The 15,139-nt window shown below is 39.8% G+C and overlaps 1 protein-coding gene across 3 annotated transcripts in view; it reads left to right on the forward strand.

Moving 5' to 3' along the window:
• The window catches only part of KMT2E (lysine methyltransferase 2E (inactive)), a 122,007-nt gene that overhangs the window by 98,535 nt on the left and 8,333 nt on the right, over nt 1–15,139 (forward strand). For all 3 annotated transcript variants that reach the window (XM_050925279.1, XM_050925270.1, XM_050925289.1), the window contains 3 exons: nt 891–947; nt 4,851–5,417; nt 11,164–11,462. In XM_050925279.1, coding sequence (XP_050781236.1) covers nt 891–947; nt 4,851–5,417; nt 11,164–11,462 — 923 coding nt within the window. The remainder of the gene's footprint in view (nt 1–890; nt 948–4,850; nt 5,418–11,163; nt 11,463–15,139) is intronic.

Consider the following 15,139-nt stretch of genomic DNA (forward strand, 5'->3'; position numbering starts at 1 on the left):
CCCCCATCTTTATAAATAAGACATTTTCTGATTTTATTTAATATATATAAAAATTACTGTCTTGTTTTGCACTTAAAACTCATTAGCCAGTTGCTTTAAGCACCAAGATTATCAGACTTGGTTTCTATTTGTGGAACATAAGGTCTTGTTTACATGGAACAGCAAAGTGCACTGGGGCTGGGGGGTGATTTTGTAAAGCTCTCTAACATGTTGCCCTCTGACTGCCCCATGTGGTTCCTGCTGGCATGCTCTAAAAGGTACCTAGTTTGGGTTTTTAGAGTGTGCCAGCAGAGTCTACAAGGGGCAGTTAGAGTGCAACACATTACCTTTATAAGACCTTTATAAATCACACCCCTCTGGCATGATTTACCAGTGCCATGTAGATAAACCCCAAACTGCTCATTAAGACTACACGGTAAGTTACTATTAAAGGTCCTGGTTCAGCAATCAGAACCATCTGGGTGAATTCTTATGCTTGTATTGAGCCCCATTGACTTCCGTGGGTCTTCTCTGGGCACATCCACTTGCACACATCTTATTGGAAAATCAGGGCCTAAAAATTGTACTATTACCAACAAGATCTAGATATTATTAGTTTACTTTCAAAATCTGAAAAGAATGAAGGGTCAACAGTATTGAAGCAGAGATGTGCTTTTCTTTGTGTTTCTTTGTAATATATAATTAATAGCCTGTTAACTTTTGTATGTTGTGGTTACTGTCAACAAGAGTTACTGAACAGTTGCTTTTATGCCATTAAATTGAAACAGAACCACTTCTTACACTAATTTGAAGAATGGAAACTTAAGTTGTTTCATTCTTATTTCTCATATGTCCTTGTCACCCTATGTTAAGATTGAACTTGAATCTTACTAAATTTCTTATTTGTGCAGAATATTTCCTCACCTGACAGTTCCCCAGAAATTAAGAGGCGAGCTTACAGTCAAGAGGTAAGAATTTTTGTGAGAAACTGTAGAAAAGTCTGCTGATTCATCTGTACATATTCATTAGCAGAAAAATCTCATTTTGCAAGACCAATAGTAAACAAACCAAAAATTGGTCAGTTGGTGAAAATGTGGCAAATAATTTTTCTTTGAGCTCAGTTTGTCCACTTCTGCACTACACATTCCCCATTTTTCTCTTTATGTATCCCTTCCCCTTCCTTGTTATCTGCTGCCTATTTTTCATCCTTTTCCCATCCTTCCATATTCTCCCACTTACCTTCCATTTGTTCCTCCTTTCTTTGTCCCACTTAGAGCTTAGATTCTTTGTAGACTAGAGGCACTAGAGGGCAACATGATCCGTACATTTGAGAACATATAAATGAAATTTCTTCCAGAAGAAGACAATCATAAACAGTGCATTATTTTGTAGCTTACCAGCAACAAAATTTAAGAGTTGAAGTTGGTTAAATAATTAGCTACAGTGTTAATATTAAAAAAATTCCAAACCCCTAAGCACTGAAATGTCTAGATATGATCAGTAAAGGTTATTTATACATACTTCTAATACTGTTATGTCTTACACATTCAGCTAAAAGTAGTTCTTGAGAAATTCACCTTGTATATTCTAATCGGAGTCTTAAGAATGACTTAAAATGTACCTCTGAACGTGTGGAAACAATTATTCAGTGATGCGTGTTGATGTTAAGTACATCTTGTAGGTTAGAATTAACATGGTTGTCGAATATCAGAGGGGTAGCTGTGTTAGTCTGGATCTGTAAAAGCAGCAAAGAATCCTGTGGCACCTTATAGACTAACAGACGTTTTGAAGCATGAGCTTTCGTGGGTGAATACCCACTTCGTCAGATGCATGTAGTGGAAAGTTCCAGGGGCAGGTATGTATATGCAGGCAAGCTAGAGATAATGAGGCAGTTCAATCAGGGAGGATGAGACCCTGTTCTAGCAGTGAGATGTGAAAACCAAGGGAGGAGAAACTGGTTTTGTAATTGGCAAGCCATTCACAGTCTTTGTTTAATCCTGAGCTGATGGTGTCAAATTTGCAGATGAACTGAAGCTCAGCAGTTTCTCTTTGAAGTCTGCTCCTGAAGTTTTTTTGCTGCAGGATGGCCACCTTAAGGTCTGCTATAGTGTGGCCAGCGAGGTTGAAGTGTTCTCCTACAGGTTTTTGTATGTTGCCATTCCTAATATCTGATTTGTGTCCGTTTATCCTTTTCCGTAGCGACTGTCCAGTTTGGCCGATGTACGTAGCAGAGGGGCATTGCTGGCATATGATGGCGTATATTACATTGGTGGAGGTGCAGGTGAATGAACCGGTGATGGTGTGGCTGATCTGGTTAGGTCCTGTGATGGTGTTGCTGGTGTAGATATGTGGGTAGAGTTGGCATCGAGGTTTGTTGCATGGATCCCACACTTTCACAGGCCTTGGATGGCAGGCCAGTCCTCGCTCACAGGCAACCTGCCAACCTGAAACATATTCTCACCAGTAACCGCACACTGCACCATAGTATCTCTAGCTCAGGAACCAATCCATGCAACAAACCTCGATGCCAACTCTGCCCACATATCTACACCAGCGACACCATCACAGGACCTAACCAGATCAGCCACACCATCACCGGTTCATTCACCTGCACCTCCACCAATGTAATATACGCCATCATATGCCAGCAATGCCCCTCTGCTATGTACATCGGCCAGACTGGACAGTCGCTATGGAAAAGGATAAACGGACACAAATCAGATATTAGGAATGGCAATATACAAAAACCTGTAGGAGAACACTTCAATCTCACTGGCCGCACTATAGCAGACCTTAAGGTGGCCATCCTGCAGCAAAAAAACTTCAGGAGCAGACTTCAAAGAGAAACTGCTGAGCTTCAGTTCATCTGCAAATTTGACACCATCAGCTCAGGATTAAACAAAGACTGTGAATGGCTTGCCAATTACAAAACCAGTTTCTCCTCCCTTGGTTTTCACATCTCACTGCTAGAACAGGGTCTCATCCTCCCTGATTGAACTGCCTCATTATCTCTAGCTTGCCTGCATATACATACCTGCCCCTGGAACTTTCCACTACATGCATCTGACGAAGTGGGTATTCACCCACGAAAGCTCATGCTTCAAAACGTCTGTTAGTCTATAAGGTGCCACAGGATTCTTTGCTGCTTTTACATGGTTGTCGAATTTTCATGTCAGTTAAATATATAAACTGTAAAGCTCATTTAAATGAGTACTTCATATTTTAACTGATTATTCTTAGACACGGGGCTTGTATAGTTTTCGCATAAGGTGGTATTCTGTGATGCCTAGAAAGGTATTTCTCTCTTGAAAACATTTAGACTGTCAGTGGTAGTAGGCAGGTCTGCGATAGCAATTCCAGGCCCCAGGGCAGAACACTCTCTAGAAAGGGATGGCTGGGGTTTATGACACTACTTTTTATCCTATTGATAACACATTAGAACGCTCTATGCATAAGTTGTGGCATTGCTTGAACTTTTTTTTTTCCAGTTACAGTATCAGTATTAAACAAATCGTGATCCTAAATATAAGATGTAGAATTTGTTATCTTGAATTATATATTTAAATTAAAGAAATACATTATGGAATGAAATTAATTATATATAAAACATTTAAAGAAGCACAAAGAAAGAAAACACCTAAAGTATCAAGTAGGCTAATTAAACACCTAATTGTGATTCATGTGTAAAAGACAAGGAAAAAACTGATATACAGAATGTAACTGAATATGACCAACAAAGTTAAAATATACAATACAAGACTTGGGACATCATCACCCAGAGCAATGAGGAGATAGCAGGCATGGTGTGCCAAATCTACCGGGAGATCTCCGGGGAGGCAACCAGGGGTGAAGACTGAGGGAAAACCTGCATCTTGTTCCATGGCTGAGCAGTAAAGGTTGTCCCTCATCCTGCACTCATGGTAGCAGTTCATGAGCCAGTGCTATCAGCAGCGAAGGGGGAAACTTAGGATGGCTTAACTGGGTGGCTGAACTGGCTGGCTTGTGTTTGGCAAGGAGCTGCAGCCCTGAGGGAGGAAATCTGGTAGCACAGAAGGACCTTGTTCCTCTTCAGAGTCTCCCTGTCCAGATGAGCAGGGTGCAGCAGCGCTCTGGCAAACTGTTACTGTCACAATGAGGAATGGCACTCTGTACAGAGTAGCAGCAGCAGAAAAAACAGATTTTTTTTTTAAATCATACGTATGTTTTTAATAAAAATTATCTATCCCATCTACGTGGGCCCTTTTAAATCACTGGGCCCCGGTGCAGTTGACCCCCACCTCCCTGTTGGCGGGCCTGGTAGTAGGGAACCCTCTTGCACTTGTTAGGTAAAGCACTACTTAGAAAGGAGCCTGCCATATGTGACTTTAGCTCTTTAGGACCAGGAATCCTGCTTCTGTTAAGATTTCTTTGTCATAAGAGCTGACATCTAAAATTTAACACCAGTATTTTAACGTTGCAAACAAATTCAGAAATCTTTATTTGATTAAAAAGTTATATCTATCAACATATATAGCAAAAGTAGAAACACGATGATTTAAAAACTAGCTTATCCATGAGATTGTTTGTTTGTTTCTCTTCTGAAATGTTCATGCGTTAAGATGGTGGTAAGGAAGGAATTTAAAAAAAAAAAAGGGAGGGGGATGGGTAATTTTGAACGTGCCTCTTAAATGTGCCCTCTGAGAGTAAATGGTCTAATTCTGATTAAAAACATTTGTTTCCGTAACTAAAAGGGATTTAATTCTGCTTTAAGGATGCAGTCACTAGTGAAGCTTCAATTATATTACATGTAATAGTATAAGAAGAAAAGTTACCTTGTGGAAAAAATAGTCAATATCTACTATATACTCTTTTATTTTTATTTTTTCATGCAGGGATTTGACAGATCATCCACAATTCTAGCACTAAATTCTTTCAGAAATTCCAGTCTGACAGAAATGGGCCTGCAAGAAATAAAGACTATTGGATATTCTAGTCCAAGGAATAGGACCGATGTCACCAGGCAGTGCACTGGAGAAAAGGAATCTGCATCAGACCTTCAGCTGGGACTCGAAGTAATTGAGCAAAGTACACTGCATAAAAACTTGGAAGCCCCCTCACATGATAGGACTGATTCTAACAGCCAACTAGAAACTGCTCAGTGTGGTCGGGGTACAATTTATTCTACATGGGTAAAAAGCCCAGACAGGACAGGTATACATTTTTCAATGAATTCTAATTTGAGGGACTTGACACCTTCACATCAGTTGGAAGTAGGAGGTGGATTCAGAATAAGTGAGTCAAAGTGCCTGATTCAAGATGATGCAAGAGGCATGTTTATGGAAGCATCTGTTTTTTGTACTTCAGAAGATGGAATTGCATCTGGCTTTGGAAGGACTGTCAATAACGACATCTTGATGGATGGAAATTGCACACCCCAGAATCCTCCACAAAAGAAAAAGGTTACAACTTTAAGCATCATTCATGATTTATTTTATATAGTCCAGTACCTGCATAACTGTTATGAGAATAAATAACCACATTAATAAAAACAAATTTATTATCGATCAGTTTTTACAGGTATTACAATGCAGATGATATTTTCATTATATGATTGACAGATTACCTTTTTAAAAAGGAACCTCTGATTTTCATACCTGAAAATCAATATACCTGCTTATATCCCAAAATATCACAATACTGTAGTTGAAGGGATTCTGTCAGCTTAAAAATCATATGTAGCAAACAAAGAAACAAACTCACAGTATTAATTTATTAAAACAGACTTTTAGAAGTCCAGTTTACATTTCACTACTTAATTTGTTGGTTCTCAGCTTGGACAATGAAAATCAATTGACACCGATCAGTTTTACTTTAAGGCTTTTAGTGCTGCAGTTACTTCAGGGAAAACTTCACAGAAACTGTTCTGTTGGTTTTAGATTTTGTAAAAAATGTACATTTAGAAAATTCAGGTTTAGAGCTAAATTTTAAATTGACATGAACCAAAACTACTCATTTTTAAATTTTAAAGAATATTTAAATGAAATAGTTAAAGTACATTTAGGGTATGTATGGCTATAGGGCCATTTATAACTGTCAGCCATTACCAGCACTAAAAGTTCTCCTGCATAATGTCTTCGGTAGATGTTACTGTGTTGAGTTATACCCCTTCTCTCTCCTTACAGAATGGGGAACAGGAACACTGGGCATGATGGTCTCTCTCACCTGGCAACCTGCCAGAAGTTCTGCCCCCATAGTCAGTAGCTGTTATAGATTTCCTCTTCCTTTTTTCAAACCCCGCTTTTCTCTGTTCCTCTTTTTTTACCCCCTCCAACATGGCAGATCATCTCAGGAAAAAGGAAATTTGAGTCCAGGCTGTGCTCAGATTGCGAGATACATCTGCAGCTAGATACTGAAGGCGAGCTGTGTTACTCTGACATTGATAGGCATGGTTGTTCCCAGTCATGTCACTACAGCCTTTTTCTTTCCAAAGCACCTTGAAGATGAAGGGAAGGAACCTGATCTCAGTTGAAGCCAAATAGCTATAAACTCCTGCAACTACTTTGCCATTCATCCTCATCTGATGCTTAAGTGAACCTCATTGTCTTTAAATCCAGGCATAGCCAGCTATGCAACAAAGGGATTTCTCTACTCCATCCACAGTCCTAAAATCAGTGTTTACAACTTTAAAAAAGTATGCTGATTTCCTACCCGCTCCTTTCACTGATGAGGAATGTTCTCAAAAGTACTGTAGTGTAAGGTTTATGTCTACCATACCACTTACTCATCTTCTGATGAAAAAGAAAATGTAGTTTCACAGAAGAGAAATTTCCAAAAAAAGCAGACAAAATTGCAACCCCTGTTTCTCTCCCACCAAAGCTAAGAAATCAAAGGAGGGCTAAAAAGTCCAAAGAGCACAAAAAGAAATCAAAGAAACATCAGATTTCTTTATTCTTCCTTCTGTATCAAAAAAGAGAGAAATTCATAAAAACTGAGGAAGAGCGTCCTGAGAGAGAATTGCAGGAAAATCTTTTCCTGTCATGAGGAGAAAAGTCATTACCAAACTGGAATCAAGGCATCTAAGACCATTTTGTAGAAGCACACTAATAGGAGGGTCAAGTTAAGTACCTTACTTCTAAGATCAAAGTAGTCATAGGTGTGTACTTGTTCAATATTATTGTGGCAGCCTAAGAGTTTCTAGACATGGGCAAGAGGCTCACTGTGCAGACTCCAAAATTTTATCAAATGCAGGAACCCAAAGATAGTACATACTGAGGTGGCATCAGCGAAATACATGCTTTATCCCCTCCATAAGGGAACTTCTTTCCAAAGGAAAATTTAAAAAAACTAAGACAAGATGTCAAGTCTTAAAGCAGCCAGTGGTTTTATCCATGTGTATTTCATGATATGGTACAATAACTTCCAGACCACAGATTGCACCAGTCTAGAACAAGAAAATGCTTTGATGTTTATCTGGTATCTTTAATGGTCACGGTTTCTGTGGATACAGTGCATTTTGTTGCAAAACCTTGGGCTTTCAACACATTGCCAAATGCAATATTTAGCTATACCCTTGAACTGCAAATGACTATTCCAAATGTACAGGTTTTCTAATACCTACCTGGCTTATTGATTGCTGACATTAAGAGAAGAGGTTAGGAGAGATTCTGGCCAATCCAGGAAATGACTTCTACGTGGATGATGGAGCTTCTCATGTATTGATTGGTATACAATACTGCTGTCATGTTAGTCAACTGTATCACAACATGGGAGTTCAAGGCTTCCTTTTGAAAGGTCAAGAGAGCTAGATTGCCCTCAACTCTAGAAAAATGTATGCTTAAGTTCAACTTCAACACCAGTTGAAAGAGAACTCTCAGACTAGAAGACTTGCATGAATTTTGAGGACTCTTCTCTAGAGAGGATGACTGATCAGACTTCACCTCTGACATCATAACTGATGGGATTACAGAATCTGCACTTTATTGCCCAAGGAATACAAGCATATCCCATTCTGCTAATGGTAATCTCTGAATCTTCCTCATGTGTAGATGAGACTACCCCTAAACAAAACACTCAGTTCCAAATAATGGAAACAGATCCTAATAATGATGTGTATATATAGGAGGAGATCTTGGTAAGTCTTTCCTTACTGGTATCTCTCTCTCCTCCCAAGTTGTACATTTCGGATCAGGGCATGTCAACGAGAGTTATTCTGGAGAAATCCATATGTAGACACTCATTCCAAAATAAGTTATTTCAGAACAACTATTCTGCTTTACATTCAAACCATACCGTATTCCATAGTAAGGGTCATGCGTAGACAAGCTCTCAGATCTCTAAATTCACGAGCATCTTCAGAGTAGAGAACTGTTTTGCTGAACAATGTCTGGATTTATATATTACCTAGGCAAGAGTACGTGTATGCTCGGGGACCCTTAAGACTGGCTACTATCATTAATAGAATGTTTCAGAAAGCTCTGGATGCAGATAGAAGACCAAGAGGCCATGTATTGATAGTGTTCATGACCATAGTAGAACCTGAAGAAACAGCTACCATATTCTGGACCGATATATTAAATTACACTTCTGTTAGACATATGGAGGGTTCAGTAGTTTGGGTGCTAGAGTGGGATTCACAAGGCACACTTCAATTCCATGCTCCACCACAGACTTCCTGTATGACTGCAGGCAAGTCACTTGGTCTGTGCTCAGCTCCCAATCTGTAAACTGGGAATATGATTTCCCTATCACACAGATGTGCTGTGAGGAGAAGCAAGTTAAAGATTGAGACACTCATATACTATGGTAACAGAGATGCTGCAACATTATAATGAGTGGTAAGCATAGGGTCTCTGTCCAGAAAAGCAGTTTTCTTATACATGTTGCGATTCCATCAGCTCTAGAACATAATACATTTCTGACTTTTTCTTCCTGATGAAGAATATGGAGTATACCCTCAAGAACTGTTCTTGTTCTGGCACAAGTTGTACTGCTCTTACATCAAGGAGCTGGGATCTCATCTGAAGAATCAAATATTTGTTAAATGAAGTATGAAAATGAGAGATGGTGAAAAATTACTTTGGAAAGCAGATGAACTTTGGGGAAGATCACTGGTGCACTACCTACAGAAATCCTCTGGCTGTGGTAGAATTGTGACATATGGAGAGAAAATTTTAAGCCCAGTTATGGATAGAGACCATTCCTCTTGTTATCATGCAGAGGACGTTGATGGCCTCAAGCTTCTCTACTGCATAATTAGATTCTTGCATAAAGGACTACTTTGAGCAAAATGAGTATCTGGATTCTGTTTAGTTTTTTTATGAGTTTGGGTATTGGGGAGGGAGTCTTGCCCTGTCTCACTCCCTCCCCAGGTAGAATGCATCCTCAGTCTTCATATCCTAATGGAAAAAATACGAGGCCTTCACCATTGGAACCATTTGCAAGTCAACTAAATGCTGAGACTATCCATCTTTTTCAAAATAAAGTGACCTTAATTTCCTTGGATGAATCATATCACTGGTCACAGTCTTTTCTAATTTCCCACCATTTCTCTTAATTTACAAAACAGTAAACACATGAAGAAGGATAAGGCAACACTTACACTATAGGGTAGACATAGTGTATGTCGCTCAGGGATGTGAATAAACTACCCCACCGAGCAACATAAGTTACACCAATATAAGCGCTGGTATGGACAGCGCTATGTCAGCGGGAGAACTTCTGCTGCCAACATAGCTGCTGCTGCTTGCGGAGGTGGTTTTATTATGCCGATGGGAGAGTGGTCTCCCGTTGGCATAGAGCGTCTTCACCAAATGCAGTGCAGCTGCACCACTGCAGCGCTCTGTGTAGACAAACCCTAATTCCGTGTGTCAAACTTAGTGGAAATGTCCATAGTTCAACTGCTTCCTCCTCTCTCACAATGACTTAAGTGGGAGCTGTTGGTACTCAGCATTTTTGAAAATCAGTTGTGCCCAAATATGGATTCAGGATACTAATTTTAAGCTTCTGGGTTTTTTTTAAATCTTGGCCATCTGTGTGTGTGTGTGTATATATAGTTGGTCAGAATCTCAACAGTTGTAAATCTGCGTAGCTTCAGTAATTTTATTTTCTTTAGTGGTACTATGCCAATTTATACCAGCTGAGAATTTGCCCCAGTATCTGACGCATTTTCTTTTGTGGCACTTTTGTTCCCTGGGTTTGGGTTTTATGAAGATAAGGCTTAGCGCAGGTTGCCTTAATAGACATGAAAGCATAAAGGGGTTAAACCTAACTTGCACAGAAGGCTGATTTCTTAATGGAAAAAAATACTGTCCAGGCCTTAATATCAGTATTTCAGCTTTCTGTTTCAAACCCAAAGGTGCACACTAAAAGCAGCTTTGCACAGATTTTCCTCCTGAAGAGGAGGAAGCGTAAAAAGCACTGTCTGTTTAAAAATTTATTGGTTGCTATTATATTTTAAGGAGACTTTCGAAAGTTGCAAATATATATAAAAACTTTAAAATTTTCTTTAATGTACATCATGTTCTTCAGTAATGAAATAAAACAAATTTTGACAAAAAATGTTGTGTAATAATGTATGCTGAATCTTTACTTTTATTATGTAATAAAGGGTTAATTGAAAATAAAAGGCATGAATTGGAAATAATTCAGATTTCCATAACTTTTTCTTTAAATAATGACAATCAAATACGGGTGTTACAAATCAAAGATTTGCAACACACGTATATCAGAACAAACCATCAGCCTGCTGTTTTGTTTTAAATGCAAATACATTGGGGTAAAACCGTAAAAATAAAATAGTTTAAAATGGCCACCACTACTATCACATGGTAGCTTGAAGTCCCAGTATTTACAGTGCAGTCCACAACAGTACAGCTTCTGCATAGCGGGACCTTCCCACACTCACTGCCCCAGATCCATTCTCCCCCTTTTCCTAGGGTAAGAAATACATGCTTCCTCTCCCTGTACTCTTGTTCTATTCACTAGAAACCAAAGTAAATAATAATTCTGTAAATCTCCAGAAAAGAGTATCATTAGCCCTACTAACTTACCTCCTCTTATATTTTAGAGACAATGCAAGCGGTATATCCATTTGAAGTTATTTAAAGAGAACTGCTCTGTAGATTTTATTTTAATTTTATCAGCAATCAGAAGATAACTGTTGTAAAGAAAAATGAGTAAACTTTTCCTCTTATGTTTTTTCCATAGGTGTCTTTATTAGAATACCGAAAGAGACAACGAGAAGCTAGAAAAAGTGGTTCCAAGACCGAGAGCTTTTCTCTGGTTACCGTATCTCCTCATGCTCCTGGTGGAGGAAGTATAAGCAGTAACAATGGTGCTAATGATGGGTATAACAGTGGTGAAAATGGGGAGCAAATTGATAACACTGCTAATCTACCTTTACCATTGCCAGCTACTGTTTATAATACAACTCCAGAAGAAACTGGCAACAACTGTCCAACTAAAGAAGCTTCTTCCAGTGAGAAGAATGAACCAGAAGTTCAATGGTAAGCCATTTAGCACAGGTTGCATGTTCAGAAAATGTGTTTGTGTAGCCAAATAGACAATTGAAGAAGCAATCTGCTACATTTTCACTCTAAATTTATAGTGTGTCTAGGAAATACTACATATGCATTATGTAAAATTGTAAGTGCTGTGAATTCTTGATAGCAACAGTTTATTTTAGTAACAGATATGGGGGCATTTTATAGAATCTAATTTTGTCAAACATGTATTTTGATATTTTGTATTTTGTTAGTGTGCTGCGGTTGGATAACTTAAGAGCTAAGGCAATGGGATACAATTTATAAATAAATAAATGATACATGTTTGAACAGAATATCTAATCTACATTTACTTCATACAAAATAAGTTTTGGCCAGAAGCCTTGCTTTCAAACGACTGAACAAATATTTTAATTCCGTTTTCCTTACAATCACAGAGAATAGATTCCTCAGGGAAGTGATTAGAATAATGTATACACAGTCGGTCCTGTCACTGAAAGTTTGCACGTGGATTATTCAGTACTTAAATATTTTAAAATGCAGTATGGTGAGGAGGTGTGTTAGTAAATAGTCATATTTAGCTGAGGTGAAACAAATCAATATTTCTTGTTTCTGTGTTTATAGAAGTCTAGATAGGATGGCAGGAGGAAAGGTCAAGATTGTAACTTTCCACATAAAATAGAGTATTTTTAAACTACACTTTTTGGACAGAGCAGCATCTCATCTACAGTAGGGTTCCTAATGTTGCTAGCACAGGTAATGGTGATCTGGTGTTAGCAACAATGGAGAACTTTCATCACATTTTTCTACTGTAGAGAAGTTCCCCCAAAGCTTCAGCTGACCATGGGCTGAGAAGCTGAGCTGGAAGATCCACTTCTGCTCAGAAGGTACTCAGGCTGCCTCTATTGAGCAGCAGAATTCTCACAGCTGGACTTCACAAAACTTTAGGCAGGTTTTTAAAGGAGTACTTAAAAATTAACTTAGCAATGGGGGATCATGCATAAATTAGTGTATTAGGATGTAAAGGGAGGCACCTGAAGAACCGCAAAGATAAAGCAATCAACCAGCAAAAACTGAAGATACAGGGAGAATGGACAACTTTTTACCAATAATTTCCTTTCTGCTAGTCCCACAATTCTGGGGTGCTCTCCTCTCTCTACAGCTCATGGAGGCGGATTGACATTTTGACACCATCCAGTCTGGCCCTGCCCTCTCTGCTCCTGCTTGCTGCCAGATGAGTTATTCCCAAGCTATAAAACTTGCATAACATCATTAATAAATATTCCAGAGATGATGAAATAACTATATACATTAGACCAAGGAAGATGGTCATATGGTAACAGTTCCACATAATATCTGACTCTTGACTCCTGAACCATCCAGAGTGGGTAAAATAATAGGAGATGCTGATAGCAGAAAGGAAATTATTGGTAAGACATTTTTTGTTCTGCAACCTAGTATCTTCCACAATTCAGGACATCTGGGAAATAGCAAGCAATGAAAAGATGTAGGGAGGGTTATGAAAAAAAAGTTTGGTAGGAAAGAAGTACCATCCTTTTTGAGAGTTCACTTGAAAGTCTCTGATTTCCAAGCCCCTGTATGGAGCACTTTCCTGCTAAAGTAGGCCTCTGCAGAAGATAATAGTGCTAGCTATAAACCATGTGGCTGCTTCATATATTTCCAGTGGACATGCTCGCTTGTTCCAGTCATGAGGTTGCTATGGCTCTCATGGAGCATGCCATTATGCCTTCTGACACAGGAACCGATGATGATTTGTAGGCTTCCACAATACATTGTCTAAGCTACCTAGTGATGAAGGACTTGGAAGCTCTGAGTCCCTGGCATTTTGGGTGGAAGGGCACAAATAGGGAGTCTTAGGATTTGTGTGGAATCTGTGTGCTTGAGGGATTTTCAACACTCTTCTGACATCTAAGGTGTGCCACATCTTTTCATTTGGATCTTGTGGTTTTGGACCGAACAAAAAAGCACAACCTCTTGGGAAGCACAGAAGGAGGCATTTCCTTAGGAGAAGAAGGGATTCTGGTGTCCTGAACATCACCTTGCCCTTATGTAACATGCAGTAAGGTTCCTGTATAGATAAGGCTGGCAACTCTGACATTCTCCTGGTGGATGTGGCAGCTACTAAGAAACAAGTTGCAATGGATAAATAAAAGGCCATCTCTAACATCAGATGCTCAAAAAGATGGCTTGTCAAGGCACTCAGAACTAGCGAAAGGTCCCATTTTGGGAAGAGTGGCCTGACCACACATCTGGCTAACCGGACTGCTCAATCTTCCAGGGAGTTTTAGGCTCCTGCAAATAGCAGACACCTGAGGCACAATGGTACTGGGCTGAAGACCTTGGTCTATGCCTTCTTATAGGAAATCCTGAATGGTTAGTATTCTTGGAATTCTGGGATTTTGCACTGTGCTCTTGGCTTTTGTTGACTGTGACAAGATAGAAAAGTACACTTTTAGCACTTCTACTCTTCTAGATAAAGCAATGTCTTAATGACTCTGGAGGACAGACCTCTCACTACCCAGGCTGTTAGCTGAAGCTGCTTTGAGTCCAGGTGAAGAAGAGGACCTTGTGAGAAGATGTCCAATCTCTGCGGAAGCTGGAGTGGGGGGTCCAGTGTCAGCATCAGGTCTGAGAACCCAGGTCTCCTTGGCCAAAAAGGAGTTATCAGTATTACCATTGTCTGTTCTCATTTTCTTTTCTGGACCACCCTCCCCAGTAGTGGAAAGGATAGAAATGCATACAAGAGGCCCTGGAGCCAGCTGTGCGATAAGGCATCTGTCCCCAAGGCTCTGCGGTCTGCCTCCACTGTGAAGTATTTTGGCCTCTTTGTGTTTGTATGATCCATGAACAGCTCGGTTGAAGGGGGGCTGAACATCTGGTTCAGACATCAGTCGAAGTTGTTGACCCTGCACCCGTTGACCCAGTCTGCCTGCTGGTTCAGGTCCCCTTTAATGTGGAGTGCTCTGAGGGAAAGGAGGAACTGTTCTACCCATCTCATTATTTCCATTGCTTCCATGTGTAGTTCCCTTGTGGCTTTTTAAATATGCGATGGTAGTAGTGTTGCCTGATTGAACCAGGATGTGGTTCACCCTTAGGTTGAGCAGGAACCTTAGGAAAGCTAGCTTAACTGCTCTCAGTTCTAGGTTTATGCTATGAGCCATTTCTTCCTTGCTCCAGGTTTCCTGGGGTGTCTGGATCTCTAAATGAGCTCCCCAATCCTCCAGAGTGGTCTCAATTGCAAAGACTAAAGGATCTGGAAGACAGATGGGCATACCTTTGAAGACATTGCTTTGTGCTGACAACAATTGTAAGGAGTTGATCACCTGTGTCAGAACGTGTACATGATCTCTCTTGTTTCGGGGAGTGGTCCTACACCTCTTAATATGAAGACTAGAAGACTTCTGATGCATGATTGTGACCATGGAATGATCCCTATCCAGGACACCAGGAGTCCTAGAAGTTAGGAACATAGTATCTGCAGCTCTAGAGCAAGAAAATTAATTCCTGGATGGAACCAGAGAACTTTTCTTAGCACGGATGATGAAGCCATGGGCCTTAAAAAGATTCATTGTCTGAGACGTGGCCCTGTGCACTGCTTACTGCACTGGAGCTCTGGTCAGGAGGGAAAAGGGGAGTTCCTTCAATCTGAGTCTCACTAT

This window comes from Gopherus flavomarginatus, chromosome 1, assembly GCF_025201925.1.
Source record: "Gopherus flavomarginatus isolate rGopFla2 chromosome 1, rGopFla2.mat.asm, whole genome shotgun sequence".
In the NCBI taxonomy this organism is placed as follows: Eukaryota; Metazoa; Chordata; order Testudines; family Testudinidae; genus Gopherus; species Gopherus flavomarginatus.